This window comes from Pseudopodoces humilis, chromosome 26, assembly GCF_049639895.1.
Source record: "Pseudopodoces humilis isolate 2021_Gansu_Grassland_sample_001 chromosome 26, ASM4963989v1, whole genome shotgun sequence".
Lineage (NCBI taxonomy): Eukaryota > Metazoa > Chordata > Aves > Passeriformes > Paridae > Pseudopodoces > Pseudopodoces humilis.
This window is the reverse complement of record NC_142225.1, coordinates 4,746,286-4,762,083: the sequence shown is the minus strand read 5'-3', so window position 1 is coordinate 4,762,083 and position 15,798 is coordinate 4,746,286. Positions and strand designations below refer to the sequence as shown.

At 60.4% G+C, this 15,798-nt stretch overlaps 1 protein-coding gene across 1 annotated transcript; it reads right to left on the bottom strand.

Annotated features, from left to right (window-relative positions):
• Positions 1 to 331: 331 nt before the first annotated feature.
• Positions 332 to 12,225, bottom strand: NUAK2 (NUAK family kinase 2). The gene is made up of 7 exons (XM_005529414.3): positions 11,973 to 12,225; positions 6,780 to 6,900; positions 5,303 to 5,454; positions 3,714 to 3,779; positions 2,791 to 2,910; positions 2,458 to 2,590; positions 332 to 2,382 (listed from the first exon to the last, which is right to left on the bottom strand). The coding sequence occupies exons 1-7, from the start codon at positions 12,189 to 12,191 to the stop codon at positions 1,298 to 1,300; spliced, it is 1,896 nt and encodes a 631-aa protein (XP_005529471.1). The 5' UTR covers positions 12,192 to 12,225; the 3' UTR covers positions 332 to 1,297.
• Between the last annotated feature and the right edge of the window lie 3,573 nt (positions 12,226 to 15,798).

Sequence of the window (15,798 nt, the reverse complement as noted above, 5' to 3'; positions counted from 1 at the left end):
AAATCCTGATTTCCCACTCGAGCCCCCACACCAGGGATGTGAGAGGGGTTTGGGAGAGGGGCTGGGACAGGGGTGCTGCCCGCAGTGGGGAGGGGAGAAGGGGCTCCTCGTCACAACTTCCCCTAAATTTTGGGCTGTGTTTGTCCAGCCTTAAAATCCCGATTTCCCACTAGGGGGACGCTGAGCCCCCACATCAAGGATGAGTCCCAGTTCAGCACCACAGAGGGCTGGGGAGGCACCATTTAAACCCAGTTTGAGGAGGGGCTGAGCACACTGACCTGTTCCACCCTGCAGGACCCGGCTGAGCTCGCCCACCCTCACCTGGGCTGAGCCACGGCCCCATCCCAGCAGGAAAAACACAGGGACAAGGTCAGGGACGAGGACAGGGACATCAGCCCGGCCCAGGCACCTCCCTCACCCCCAGCAATCAAGGTGACAACTCGGCTTTACCGTTTGCTTTTAATTTAATGTTTTCCTCCAGCCCGTGCTGTGGGAAGGAGGGAGAACACAACACCCCCCTGGCAGCGAGCACACGCGGCAATAGTGCAAGGGAGCCAAGGTGTGACACAAGGACACCTCCCCAGAAACACCCCTGGAGGCTCTGTGGAGCCAGACACACCCCGTGCTGCTGCCCTCCACACCAGCCTGGACAAAGGCAATAATAAATAAACAGTCGGTGCCTCACCAAAGGCACCTTTTTTTTTTGCTTTTTTTTTTGTTTGTTTGTTTTCTACGTTACAATGAGAGATGTCGGCATCACAGCATTTCCTTTTGGCCACATCCAGTTTCTCAGCGCTCAGGAGAGGGCAGAGCCGTGGCCTGGGCACCCCCAGCACCTCCCAAAGCCCAGAGCCCACGGGCAGCACCTTTGAGCCCTCGCCAGCACCCTGCTACATCTGCAGATTGTTTGAGGTATATCACCCGCCCCCTCCGTTACCTTGTGCAGCCAAAAAACAGTGCAAAGAAAACAAAAATCCCCCCCAAAACCCTTTGCTTTCACCCCCGTGATGAGATGAGCCTGTTCGAGAGGGGAGGACGGCAGCGAGGAGCCCCCGGGACCCCCCAGCCCCTCCTCGGGAGTCAGTCTGGGGGTTTTAAATGTCCATTAAAGGTCCATTAAATGTCCTGGCCCTGGGGCATCCCCCGGCCGCTGCCCCGCCCCGAGGCTGCCAAATAAATCCGTGGGATGTGGATCAGCAGCACCGGCAGCCCCGGGGGAGGGAGGGAGGGAGGGAGGCTGGCTCGCTCGCTCAGCCCCCTCCCCAAAACGCAGCAGCCCGGGGGAGGGGAAGTGGGCTCAGCTCAGCTTCACCCCTACGGCCAGAGCGCTCCGGTAGAGCTCGGTGCCGCCGTCACCGCCCGCCAGGGACGCGCTGCTCTCCGCCAAGGGGCTGCGGCAGTGGGTGACGGTCCAGCGGCGCACCCGCCGCCCTTCCTCCCGCTCCTCCTCCTCCTCCAGCCGCAGGAGGCTCTCGGCGGACACGCAGCCCCGCATGGCCCCGGTGCCGGGGGGCCCGCGGGCGGGCAGGTCCAGCTGCTCGAAGGACTCTGTGGACAGGATGCTGTCCTCGCTGACGGCGCTGGCCGGCCGGCCGCGGGGGCCCTGGGGCAGCGACACCTCGCTGAAGCCCCCGAAGCCCCTCCCGGGGGGGGTCCCCGGCTCGGCGCTCCCCGAGGAGAATTTGCCGTTGTGCTTGAGGATTCCTTTCCTGCGGGCGGGGAGGCCCTGGCGGGGCGGGGAGGGCGGCTCGGCGAACACGCTCCCGTCCAGGTCCAAGCTCCCTGCGTCCAGCACGTCCCCGGACTCGGAGCATTCCAGGGACGAGTAATACCCCGATTCCCTGGCCGAGGGCTTCTTCAGGATTCCCTTCTTGGGCACGGCCGCGGGCGCCGCTCCCGCTGTTCCCGAGGGCAGGATCCTGGAGAAGCCCGCGGGGACCCCCTCCTCATCCTCCCCCTGCGGCGGGCAGGGGCTGGGCACCTTCTGCTCGCAGGAGCTCCTCTTCTTCAGGATGCCCTTGGGCCGCTTGAGGATGGACTTGGAGGGGTTCTCGGGGCCCGCGGGCACCTCCTGCAGAGCGTGCGAGACGTCGTTCTCCTTCTTGGACTTCTTGAGGGAGCGCTGCCGCTCCAGGGCCACGCTGGGGATGTGCTGCTTCAGGAAGCAGCGCACCTTGGAGCCGTTCTCCAGCAGGGGCCGGGAGGAGCGGCGCAGCCACTCGGCCACCGTGGCCAGCGGCGATTCGCTCTCCCGCAGCAGCTCCTGCTCGCCCAGCGGCATTTTGTAGCCCCAGTTGACCCACCAGTGTGTGGCGATGTCCTCGATGGTGGCCCGGCGCTCGGGGTTCACCATCAGCATCCAGCGGATCAGCCCGCAGGCGTCTGCGGAAGGGACGGGTCAGGCACGGGAGGGGACGCGGGGAGGGGGACACGGGCGGGGGACAGGGCTGTCCCTACCTGAGAGCTTTGTGGGCTCCCGGTAGTCCCCGCTCGTGATCTGCTTGACCAGAGTCTTGTAGTCGTGGCCGTCGAAGGGCATCGTGCCGTGGACCAGGATGTAGAGGAGGACACCCAGGGACCAGCTGTCCACCTGTGAAAGGGACACAGGAGCCTGCAGGGGACAGCAGGACCCCACCCCGCCAGGATGGCAGCAGCCACAGGGAAGGGACAGAGCGTGGGGCAGGACCCCAGCACTGCCCGCAGTGCCCGGGCTCAGTGGTTCTGTCACCCCAAAATAGGCTGGGAAATGCCCAGAGCGGTTCCCACAGCCCGGAGGGAGGCACAACTCACCTCGGGGCCCTTGTAGGGCCGCCCGTTGATGATCTCAGGGGACGCGTACAGGGGGCTGCCGCAGTAGGTCTGCAGGAGCTTGTCCTGCTGGAAAACATTGGACAGCCCGAAATCTGCAATCTGGGGGGGAAAACACAGCTGTCATCCAGCGGCAGCGTCCCCTTTCCCAAAGTCCCGTTTCCCAAGGCTGAAAGCTCCCCTGGAGCTCTCCAGGGATGAACCTGGTCCAAACCAGGGCTGCCCTTGGTTCTGAGTCCCCTCAGGGGTCACCACCAGCCTGGTTTTCCACCCCCGAGGTCGCTCCTGCTGCTTTCTGCCTCCCAAAAACCTCATGCCAGGCACGGCAGCAGCTCCCTGGCGGCGGGAGCGGAGTGGAAAGGTGAGGTCGGAAGGACTTCCAGGCTTTCCTCCAGCTCATTCCCAGCCACCCCAGGCTGCAGCGGTCCCTGTCAGCTCCGCCTGCCACAGGTGCTCATTATCCTCATTACAGCCGTCACCTCGCTCCCAGCAGGAGCTTCCGTGGCTGCCCCCGAGCTCCCCATTGCAAAATGATCCCCGGCGGAGATAAACCCATCCTCGGGGGATCCCTGGCTGAGGCCAGGCCGTGCCCTGGCGGAAAGCATCGCTCAGGGCCCGTGGGGGAGCTGGGGTTTCCTGGCTGGCACACACAGGAACCAGGAAAAGAGCCCTTCTCATCGGGCCAGCCTTGATCTGGGTGCTCAGACTTTGCCCCCTTATCAGCAGGCTGCTATCAGTTATGGCTCTACCAGATCTGCCAGATGCTGCCAGCTTTTCCTGGGCAAACAGCGTTCCAGGTGCTGCCGGAGCTCTGGGAAGCCCTGGGGGGACTGAGATGTCACCCCCTGTCCCTCCAGGCTGGGCAGCTCCCCCGGGTGACACCCCGGGCCGTGCCAGCCCCTCACCTTGATGTTCCCGTTGGCATCCAGCAGGATGTTCTCCAGCTTCAGGTCCCGGTGGACGATCCCGTTCTGCGGGAAGAGCCGGGGTGAATTCGTGGAGGTTTAGAGGGAGGGGAAGAGTCCGGCGCTCCCGGAGGTCACTGCCGGGCACGGGCGCAGCAGAGGAGCCGCACGGGTGTGGCCCCGGGGATGGGTGGCCCTGCCCGGGTGGCACCGGCTCGGCAGAGGGAGCGGGGAGGTGCCCGCAGCAGGTGCCACCCTGGGCTCTTCCATTGTCCCCAGGCACGGCAGCTCGTGGTGCCAGCCCCGGCAGGGCACAGCTCCTGCTCGGCCAGGGCCTGCCGTGCCCAGCTCAGCAAGCCCTCGGTCTGGTGTGGGGTCAGGAGCTGCTCTGCCACCCCCTGATCCCAGCGAGGGCTGCGGCACAGCCTGGGAGCCTGCTGCAGGGAGACCCTGGGGCTGCAGGGAGACCCCCGGGCTGCAGGGAGACCCTGGGGCTGCAGGGAGACCCTGGGGCTGCAGGGAGACCCCCGGGCTGCAGGGTCCTGCCAGGGAGACCCTCGGGCTGCAGGGAGACCCTGGGGCTGCAGGGAGACCCCCGGGCTGCAGGGAGACCCAGGGGCTGCAGGGAGACCCAGGGGCTGCAGGGAGACCCTGGGGCTGCAGGGAGACCCCCGGGCTGCAGGGAGACCCTGGGGCTGCAGGGAGACCCTGGGGCTGCAGGGAGACCCCCGGGCTGCAGGGAGACCCCCGGGCTGCAGGGAGACCCCCGGGCTGCAGGGAGACCCTGGGGCTGCAGGGAGACCCTGGGGCTGCAGGGAGACCCAGGGGCTGCAGGGAGACCCCCGGGCTGCAGGGTCCTGCCAGGGAGACCCCCGGGCTGCAGGGAGACCCCCGGGCTGCAGGGTCCTGCCAGGGAATCATCCCATAGCCCCGGGGAAGGTCCTGCAGGACATCCCAGAGCCCCGGGGAGGGTCCTGCAGCTCCACATTCCCGTCAGGAACAGGACAGGTGACCCAGGGCTTGGCTTCCAGCCCCGCGGGCAGCCCTGGGCGTCTCCGTCTGGCAGGGTGGGAGGGGAGGTGGCAACTCCCAGGCCGGGTTAGTCACCCCCCACACGGCAGCAGCCGAGGCCAGGACCTCCCAAAAGCTGCCGGGGCACTGCCACACCCTTCAGACCAAAGGCAGGATCAAAAAACCAAAATTCCTTCTGCTGGGAAAGGCGGAGAGCCACGAGCTCCCCTCACCTTGCGTGGGGCTGCATCGCTCCCAAACCATTCCGCTGCAGGGCGGAGCACCCCGGAGCCCATCGAGCCGGGAAATCATCAGGAGGAGCACCCCGGAGCCCATCCAGCCCCTCTCCCACCGGGAAATCACTGGAAGGAGCACCCAGAGCCCATCCAGCCCCTCTCCAGCTGGGAAATCACCGGGAAGAGCACCCCGGAGCTCATCCAGCCGGGAAATCATCAGGATGAGCACCCCAGAGCCCAACCAGCCAGGAAATCACTGGAAGGAGCACCCCGGAGCCCATCTAGCCCCTCTCCAGCCGGGAAATGACCGGGAAGCCCCCGGGAAGCTCGGTGCCAGCTCACCTTGTGGCAGTAGTAGACGGCGGACACGACCTGGCGGAAGAAGTGTCGCGCCTCCTGCTCCGAGAGCCGCTGCCGCTCGCTGATGTACTCGTACAGGTCGCCCTTGCTGGCGTATTCCATCACGATGACGATCTTGGCGCTGTTCTCGAACACTGCGGGGCACCGGAAAGGGTTAAAAGGGATCCTCGGAATTGCGGGAATTCTCGTTAGGACGCTCCTGTTAATGAGCCTCGATTGACTCGAACCTGCCCGTCCCAATCCCGGCGTCACTCCTGGGCTGAGCAGGGACTTGCACGGCGGGAGGGTCCCCAGAGGTGTCACCAACCCGCCCCGCAAAGTGCCACCAGGGCTGCTGGCCTCCAGCTGTGCCACCACCGGGGCTCTGCCACCTCCGGGTCTCTGCCACCATCGAGGGTGTGCCACCACCGGGGCTGTGTCATCACCAGCGGTGCCACCATTGAGGCTGTGCCACCATTGAGGCTGTGCCACCACCGGGGCTGTGCCACCTCCAGGGCTGTGCCACCTCCAGGGCTGTGCCACCTCCAGGGCTGTGCCACCACCGAGGTGACTCAGGCACGCGGCTCCTTGCTGGAACCCCCGCCAAGGGGAAGGTGACAGCGCTGGGGACCTTCCTGCCTGTCCCCATTGCTCCCAAAAAAGTCCCTGTCTGGAGCCAAGAGCCGGAGCGTTTTCTTCCTGTTTGCACTCGGTATTTGTGAATTCCAGCGGCCGCTGTGAGTCAGCCCTCGCAAACAGCGCGGAGGAGCTGCCAGCCCGCTCGCCTTTGTTTGGAGGACAAAAGCGCTCCGGATCCCTCCCAAGCGCCGGGAGCAGCGGCAGAGCCAGCCCGAGGAGGGGAACGGCAGCCTCCAGGACTCGGTGGCCGCTGAGCCTGAGCCGCCTGTGGATTTGGGCTGAGTCTGGTTCTGCCTGGAGCTGGAGAAATTTCTCCTGGGTTATCCCAAACACCCGGCAGCGAAGCCCAGCCCTGGTCATAAAACCAAGCCCGGCAGCACCAGGAACTCTCCCAGCGCGCTGTGGTTTGCTTTTCCAAAGTGGTTTTCCAGTGCCCCGGGGGAGGGAATGAGGAGGACTCCAGGACTGAGATTAAATCCCGCCTCGGGCTCAGAGCGGATCCACAGAGATCCCAGATTCCCTGGGATGAGCGTCACACTCAGCCCCTGCTCCCCGGGGCAGCTCAGCCTCCCTCCACAGCCCCACCGAGGCTTCCACAAAATCCACGTTTGGAGCTGGATTCCGGTCTGGGAGGGAAGGGAAGGGACAGGAAAGGCTGCTTCTGGAGCAGGGAAAACACAGCCCAGGATCTGCATTCCCTGTGAGTGACCAGGACCCGGAGCCAGGTCCTGGAAGGGAGGAGAGCACCGGGTCAAACCCACCCCAAGAGCCCCCCCAAAGCCCATTCCAAAGGCTCCCATCGTGGATGCAGCTGGAAAAGGGAAGGGAAAGGAGGCCTCACCTTCGTGCACAGCGATGATGTGCGGGTGGTTGAGGGAGGACATGATCTCAATCTCCCTCCGGATGTGGACAAGGTCCTGCTCATCCTTGATTTTGTCCTTGCGGATGGATTTGATGGCCACCTGTGGGTGAGCACAGAGGGGACCGTGAATTCCCAAAGGAAGAAATTCCTCCCTCCCCTATTTCGTGAAGGGATTCACAAACGAGATCCCCGCGAGCCGAGCAGCTCCATGGAAACAGCTCCCAGAAAAGCGGATTTGATCGATTTGGGGTTTATTCCTCCCCAAGTGCTGCTGCTGCACACGAGGGAGAGGCTCCCCCCGAGGGAAATCTGCGACATCTCCTCATTTTTGGGGTCCCCGAGGCTCCCCCCAGGTGGCACAGCCCTGCTCCCAATTTTTGGGCTCTGCAGGGATCGTGTCCAGCCACAGGAATGCCACACAACAACAACAGCCGCGTCCTGGGGTCAGGAAAAGGGAAAAAAAACCCAAACCTCGGGGGTTGTTTGCCTCTAAAACACTTTATTTCTAGGAGCAAGAGAAAGTTTGGATGGAAAAGCAGATCCCTGAGTGAGACACCCGGAGTTTTCCAGGCTTTCCTTTTGGGAATTTCAAGTTTTCCTCTGCAAGGAGACTGAAAAGGGAGGAGAAAGAGGAGTAAGAATAGACTCCTTCTAATCCCCTTTCAAAGGGGCTGCGGGCACACAATGCGCTCCCAGGGCTGAATTTACAACTGAATCCAGCAGAATCTTTTATTTTTATTTTTTTTTTCCTCCTTCTTTTCCCCTCCCAGACAAGAATGCGGAACAGTTTTAATCCCCTCAAGGGACCCTCGCAGGAGTCTCCCAGCAACGGGGGGAGAGAGAGGGGCCAGGGACCCCCGGCGGAGCTGCCGAGGGCTGCGAGGGATGCTCGGCCCCGTGGCCTCGGAATTTCCCAAAGCCTCGCTCCACAAAGCCCAGCCCAACAGGCAGCAAAGTTTTGCCAAGCCAGGTCTGAGGCAGCCGAACCTGCAAAGGGGCTCAGGTGGGCACCTGAAGTCCCTTTGTGGCCCCAAACCCCATTTTGTAGCCCCAAACCCCATCTTTGTGGCCCCAAACCCCATCTTTGTGGCCCCAAACCCCATCTTTGTGGCCCCAAACCCCATCTTTGTGGCCCCAAACCCCATCTTTGTGGCCCCAAACCCCATCTTTGTGGCCCCAAACCTCATCTTTGTGGCCCCAAATCCCATCTTTCTGGCCCCAAACCCCCTTTCTTGTGGCCCCAAACCCCATCTTTATGGCCTCAAACCCCATTTTCTGGCCCCAAATCCCATCTTTGTGGCCCCAAACCCCATTTTTCTGGCCCCAAATCCCATTTTTCTGGCCCCAAATCCCATTTTTCTGGCCCCAAATCCCATTTTTCTGGCCCCAAACCCCATTTCTCATGGCACAGAACCACCTCAGGCAGCACCAGCCAGGGTGGGAATTGCTCCTGGAGGATCCAGCAGCTGTGGGAGCCAATGGACTCTGGCCAGGGGAAGTTCAATAACCCAAGTTTCTGGAGAAAGCAATACGGAAAGTGTTTCACACTTCTGGGAAACCCAGCCAGCTTTTCTTTCTCCTGACCTTTGTTTAACAGGTTAAATTTTAAACAATTTCTTTTTTGCTGCTGCCACGGTTACCTGAGCCTCCTGCAGCCAAGCCAGCCTCCCAAATTCCTGCTGCCTCCCTCCATCCCTGCCCCCTGCAAAGCCTCAGCATTTTGGGGCCAAAAATTCGGAGCGTTTTTGAGTTTTTTTATTCTTCCCCAGAGGTTCACACCCTCAAAATTGTGAGCCACAATCCGTAAAAAGATGAGGCAGCTCCAGGAGATGCCCCTGGCTGTATCCAGCAGCGCTGGATCCTCACGGTGATCCCAAAATTAGTGACCTCCAGGCAGGTGGAGCCATCCAGGGGTGCCAAGCAGCGGCTTTGTTCCCGAACTTTCCCTGCCCAAGAGGGATGGGAGCAGAGGGTGTTCCCTGGAGATGGGAAAGGCCACCCTGGAGCTGGGGACAGGCAGTGCCACATCCCCGCCAGGAGAATCCCCTGCAGTGAAACATCCAGGAAATCCCTCCGGGAGCCCAGGGAGCTCGGGAGTGCTTTCCAAGTCAAAAAAAAAGGCTTTTAATTACAATTTTTTTGGGGGTAGAACCGGTATTTTCAGCAGCTGCTGAAAGATGTATGAAGCTACAACCCCAGGCAGCGCTTCAGAAGCTGCTCCAGACTCGGTGCTCCGTGAAATGTGGATTTAAATCCACCCAGGAGCAGAGCAGGAATAATAATAATAATAAAAGAGGTTCTGGAATATTCCAGGTGCTGCTTTCTCCCGGCAGAACTCGGGCCCCAAATCGCGTCGGTGACACCGAGGAGAATCCCATGGGAGCTCCCCCTTGGCTGCGGGCCAGGGAGACGGAGCCAGGCTGGGAAAAATTCCAGGATGGGAGGAAAAGAAGGAGCCCCGAGGCTGCCCTGAAAACAGGTGGGGAAAAAAGGGGGGAATAAAAAGGGAAAGGGGGAAAAAATAGAAAGGGAAGGGGGGAAAAATAGAAAGGGAAGGGGGAAAAAAATGAAAGGGAAGGGGGAAAAAAATGAAAGGGAAGGGGGGAAAATGAAAGGGAAAAGGGGAAAAATGAAAGGGAAAAGGGGAAAAATAGAAAGGGAAAAGGGGAAAAAACAGATTAGGAAGGGGGGGAAAATGAAAGGGAAAGGGGTGAAAAATGAAAGGCTAAAGGGGAAAAATAGAAAGGGAAAGGGGGAAAAAACAGATTAGGAAGGGGGGGAAAATGAAAGGAAAAGGGGGAAAAAATGAAAGGGAAAAGGGGAAAAATAGAAAGGGAAAGGGGGGAAAAAAGGAAAGGGAAGGGAAGAAAAAAAGGAAAGGGAAAGGGGGAAAAAAGGAAAGGGAAGGGAGGAAAAAAAGGAAAGGGAAGGGAGGAAAAAAAGGAAAGGGAAGGGAGGAAAAAAAGGAAAGGGAAAGGGGGAAAAAAAGGAAAGGGAAAGGGGGAAAAAAAGGAAAGGGAAAGGGGGAAAAAAAGGAAAGGGAAAGGGGAAAAAAAAGGAAAGGGAAAGGGGGAAAAAAAGGAAAGGGAAAGGGGGAAAAAAAGGAAAGGGAAAGGGGGAAAAAAAGGAAAGGGAAAGGGGGAAAAAAAGGAAAGGGAAAGGGGGAAAAAAAGCAGAATAGGAAGGGGGGAAAATGAAAGGGAAAGGGGGAAAAAAATGAAAGGGAAGGGGGAAAAAATGAAAGGGAAAAGGGGAAAAAAACAGAAAAGGAAGGAGGGGGGAAATAGAAAGGGAAGGGGGGAAAAAAGAAGGGGACAATATCCAGCAGCTCCTGATATTTCTGGGATTTTTGTATGGATTTGGAAAGGCATTCAGCAGGAGCATCACTTCAGATAAAGAAATAATTTATAATAAATAATAATATTTATAATAAATTAATAGTAGAATTTCTAATAAGAAAAAAAAAAAAAAGGGATTTTTTCCCAGACAAATAATTCATGGAAGTCCCAAACCAGCTGCGGGAGCCTGGAATTTCCTGTCACCTTCCAAGCGAATCGGCCTGCTCTGAGTGCAGGTATTTTAAAATTCAGAGAGGAACCAGAAATCCGGGCGGTAAAACGAGATGGTTCAACACCCCAGCGCCTCTGTCAGAGGCAATTCCCGATTCGCCAGAGGCAAAAATCCCTGTGGATGGAGCAGCTCCAGCTTTTCAGCCCGAGCCGGTGCCGTGGGATCCCCACGAGGGGTGGCCGGTGGCTTTGGGAAGTGAAAACCACTTAGGGAAGGAGCAAACAAGAGCCGAGCTGGGGATAAAGCTCCGGATTAAACAGCCCCGGAAAAGCTGAGTGCTCCCAGAAAGAATTTGTGGGAAGAGGAGAGATTTGTGGGTTTGAGTCTCCTGTTCCCGGGGAGGTGCTGCTGAGCAGAGCCTTTGATTTTCTGCCGCGTCCATTGAGGGCTCCGTGGGTTGAATTTGCATGAAAATAAAGCGGTGCCCGAGCCCGTCCTGAGGGGATTCCACAGAGTTTTGGGGTAGAAAATTGAGATTTCGGAGCTGCAGGTGCGGGCAGGGAAAGGGGGATTTTCTCTCCCGTGCCGAGGGGAGGAATCCTCGCAGTTCTGGGGGTGGGAGCTGCATGGCCAGGCCCTGATCGTGCAGCAAAGCAGCGGCTCGGACGGGCTGGGGGCAAGGGCAGAGCTGCCCTGGGATCTGATTTCACCGAGATTACACGAGGGAACCTCGCGGATCCGCGGCTTTTCCCCCCGGCCTGTCCCCGTGGGTGTCGCGGATCCCACGCCCTGCTCAGCCCCTGGCAGGGCCAGTCCTTCCACTCGCGGGTCAAACCCTGCTCAGGCCGGGCTCAGAGGGGATTTTTGTGTCCCTGCCACCCCTCGAGGCTGGGAATTCACGTCTAAGGTGGAATCCTTGCAGATTCCCACAGGACAGAGCAGCACTGAGGGGGGTTCAATCCCCTTTTCCCTGAGCAGAGCCGGGCTGGGCTGAGCCAGAGCCACTTTCCCCCGCGGGCTGGGGTGAGTCAGGATTTTGGAAAGCTCGGCTGCGCCCTGGGTGCCCCACACCGTGTGAAAACCAGGGTGAGAGGAAGGGAAAAACCCTTCAGACTCAAGTGCGGTGTTTGCTTTGGCGGCCGCGTCCCTGCCCGCTCCTTCCCGCAGGAAGCACCGCCGCGGTCAAGTGGGCGAGAGGAGCTGCGGCCCCCCGGGAGGAGGGGGCGAGACCCCCCCGGGCAGCCCCCGGCCCCGCTGAGCCCGGAGCGGGCAGAGCCGCAGCCTCCCGCACGCTGCGGAGGGAGCGGGGCCCGGCCAGGGCTGCGGAGAACCGGGGGAGGCACCGGGACCCGGCCGGGGGGGGCCACCGGGACCCGGCCGGGGGGAGCCACCGGGAACGAGATGCTCGGAGTGGGGGTGCTCGGGGGTCCGTGAGGATGGGCTGGGCACGGGCTGGAAGGGGGAGCACCGGAGGGGGAAGCACCGGGACCGGGCTGCGGGAAGCGGGGGCGGCTCAGGGACAGCCGAAAGACGGCGGGGATGCAGCGGGGACGGGGAGGGACGCGCCGCACCGGGGGGATTCAGAGGGGACGGACGCACCGGGGACAGGAGGATGCTCGGAGACCCCTCACGGTGACCATGCCCCTCCATGGGGATCCTTACCAGCTTCCCGGAGCGCTCCCGGGCTTTCTTCACCTTCCCGTAGGTGCCTTTGCCCAGCGTTTCCAGGAACTCGTAGCGGTGCTTGAGGTTGTGCTTGTGGTGGTGTCGCTTGACCGCCTGCTTCTTCATCAGCGGCCGCGGCGATTTGATCAGCCCCTCGGCCAGTGAGGCGGCCAGCGCAGAACCGGTGCCGGTTCCGGGCCCTGCCGCTCGCTCCATCCCGATCCCGGCTCCGGCTCCGCCGCCGCCCGGCGCGTCCCGGCCCGGCCCGGCCGATAAATGCGGCGGCCCCGGCGGCCGCGCCCCCCCGCGCCCATTGGCGGCTGCCGGGGCCCCGCCCGGGGCCGGGAACGGGGCCGGGAACGGGGATGGGGATGGGGATGGGGATGGGAGCGGGGATGGGAGCGGGGATGGGAGCGAGGCCGGGAGCGGGGATGGGGATGGGGATGGGAGAGGGGATGGGAGCGGGGAGGGGAGGGGGGAGGGGAGCGGGGATGGGGATGGGGATGGGAGAGGGGATGGGGATGGGAGCGGGGATGGGGATGGGAGAGGGGATGGGAGCGGGGATGGGGATGGGGGGGCCGGGAGCGGGGAGACCCCACGGGCAGCGCTGGGAGTGGGGAAATGGGGGGAGAGATCCAGGGAGCAGCATCTGGAGGCACCCAAAAATTTGGGTAAGGGAGGGGGTGTGGGGACAGAGAGCAGAGGGAATTCAGGGATAAGGGAGAGAGGCGCGGGACAAAGGGGAGAACGCGGGTGGTTCCAGGCTGGAGGGAGATGGGAATTTCCCAGTGAAGGGTGAGATTCTCACCCAAAGGTTGGGAAGAGACGCAGGCCCGGAGCGCTGGGAGGGCCAGAGGGGCCAGAGAAGAGCCTGGAGTTCCTGGACAAGGGGGAATGGCTCCACAGTGCCAGAGGGCAGGGCTAGATGGGATATTGGGATGAAATTCCTCCTGTGAGGGAGGGGAAGCCGTGGCACAGGGTGCCCAGAGCTGCAGCCTGGATCCCTGGAAATGTCCAAGGCCAGGCTGGACAGGGCTTGGAGCAGCCTGGGATAGGGAAAGCTGGCCCTGCCCATCCAGAGGTGGCTCTGGGTGATGTTTAAGGTTCCTTCCAAGCCATTCTATAATTCCATAATGTGGAGAAAATTCCAGAGCCAGGGGTGATTTACTGTCCTAATGCACCCAAAGCCAGGAAAAAACCGGCATTTTGGGCAAAATCAGGGAGAGGAGAGGCCTGGGGAGTGCAGCCTGTCCACGCTCTACACAGAGCCACCCTTTGCCCTCCCGGACACACAGCCTGGGAGGGAGGAACGGGAATGTTCTCCAGGCCTGGAGCCGGGGTGGGGAACCTGCCGAGGCTCCAGACGGCCATTCCCGGCTCCCTCAGCAGCACTTTCTCCCCGTGTGGTCTCCCTGCGGGAAATCTCCCTTCGGTGATATTAAAAGAATGCGATTATTTCCCAGAACAGCCCAAACAAAGGCGCTTGCCCGGCTCGGGCGGGTGTGAGGACAGCCGGGCTGGATGGCAGAGGGAGATAACTGCGGGATTACTCATCCACACCTGGATTTTCCCACCGCTCCCCGCAGCCCCGGGCAGAGCGGGAGGTCCCAAACCCCTGCCAGGGATGATTTAACCCAGCGCCGGCTCCTCTCGGCGGGCCGCGAGGTGACACGGAGGTGACACGGGGGTGACACGGAGGTGACACGGGACGGAGCTCGCTGCACCTCGGTGCCAGGAGAGACCCAGCTAGCTGGCACCTTCCCCTGGCTGGTTCTGTCACCAGGGTGAGCGCGGATGTCCCTCAGGGAAGGTGAATCCACAAGTCACGGGCACAGCCTCGCACCAAAGCGCTCCCCACGCTCCCAGCGCGGTCCCACACTCATTAAATCTCATTTTTATATAATTAAGACACCCAGGTCTCGTCCCCTGCCACTGTCACTGATTTTTATGGCCACGCGGCGCCTCCGCTCTTCACAGCAGCTCCAGGCTGCTCCTTCCCACCTCCAACCTCTCCCCGAGCTCAACAAACCAGGGACAAACCTCTCTCCTCGTTTTAAAATCAGCCCGGGACATCCGAGTCCGATCCTGGGCAGCAGCAATTGCGATAATGAATTGTGATAATGGATTGTGATCGAGCAGGGCGATAATGAGCGGCGATAATGAATTGCGGCAATGAATTATTTACTGAGCGCTTTCCGCGGGCCGCGGGGAGGATAAAGAGAGAGGAGAGGAGCCGAGCTGAACCGAACCGCAGCAATTTCGGAGTCAAAAACAGGATCCTGTCCGGGCACGGCCCGGGAATTGCGGCAGAGCCGGGGAGGGGAGGCTCCAACCTCCCGGGCTGCGGTGAACAAAGGGATCGCACCGGCCTGAGGGAAAGTGTCGCTGTCGCTGTCGCTGTCGCTGTCGCTGTCGCTGTCGCTGTCGCTGTCCTTGACATCCCTGTGGATTTCTCGGATGCTTCTCCCCAGGTTTCCCCCGCCAGGAAAGGCCGCGAGGAGCTTCCCTTTCTCTTGGTGCCGGATAAATTCCTGTCCCCAGCGATGTTTGTTCCAGACGGGCTCAGGAAACCTTTCCCATTCTCATGGAAATGCCAAGGGGAGCGGAGCGGAGCCCGCTGGAATCCGCTGATAAGGATCCTCTATTGTGGCAGCACCCACGGCTTTCTCCGCTGGGGAAATCCACGGAAATTCCCCCGCCAGCTTCAAAATCCCAAGCGGGGCTTGTGCCGCTGCCCCGGTGCGTGTCCGCTAAACCCAGCCTGAAATCCAGCCGGGAATTTGGCTCCACGTCAGGGAAACCTGCTCCGAGCTCAGCTCGGTGCTTGGCCACAGCCGGAGCTCTGTCTGCTCGCGGGCTCCGAAATTTGTGTTAATCAATTTATTACGTTAAAATAAATTCCACAGCGTTATCCCCACGCTGAAAACATCCACATCCCGGGAAAAAGCCGTGGCTCTGCCTCGGTGGCCACGGGCTCTGTTTGTGGATTGGGGAAGGAATAAACATCAGCAAAGGGATTTTCTTGCAGGCAGGGAGACCTCCCACAGGGAAAGGAAGAGCTCCAGGAGTCATTAAAATGCCAGAGACAACAAAAAGTTTAATGCTCGCCCCTCGTTTGGGGCCCTGCAGCTCCAGCGTTCCTCACCTGCTGCCGGCGGTGCTCAGGCAGATGTGAATCCCATTTTCCTTTGGAAAAATCCCAGCCGTGATTGCTCTGATCCCCCCCATCCATCAGGGAGAAGGGAAAACCATCAGCGCCAATGGGAGCCTTTGGAAAAGACATTTATGGCCTTTCACAGATGATGGGAACAGCAGAGGCCACCCCGCACCCCAGGAGTGCAGCTGGGGCTTCCATCTGTCTGTCTGTCCATCCATCCATGGATTCCATCCATCATCCATCCATGGATTCCATCTATCCATCCATCCATCCATCCATCATCCATCCATCATCCATCCATCATCCATCCATCCATCATCCATCCATCCATCATCCATCCATCATCCATCATCCATCATCCATCCATCATCCATCCATCCATCATCCATCCATCCATCCATCCATCCATCCATCCATCATCCATCCATCCATCCATCCATCCATCCATCCATCATCCATCCATCCATCCATCATCCATCCATCCATCATCCATCCATCCATCCATCCATCCATCCATCATCCATCCATCCATCCATCCATCAATCCATCATCCATCCATCATCCATCCATCATCCATCCATCCATCATCCATCCATCATCCATCCATCCATCCATCCATCCATCCATCCATCCATCAACCACCAACCAACCATCCATCCACCCATC

Excerpts from the sequence above, each read along its gene's own strand:
- NUAK2 (XM_005529414.3), bottom strand. The coding sequence starts at position 12,191 with ATGGAGCGAGCGGCAGGGCCCGGAACCGGCACCGGTTCTGCGCTGGCC. Across the intron at positions 5,455-6,779 it reads CATCATCGCTGTGCACGAAG|TGTTCGAGAACAGCGCCAAG; the intron begins GTGAGGCCTCCT and ends GGTGCCCCGCAG. Across the intron at positions 2,383-2,457 it reads GGAGCCCACAAAGCTCTCAG|ACGCCTGCGGGCTGATCCGC; the intron begins GTAGGGACAGCC and ends TCCCTTCCGCAG.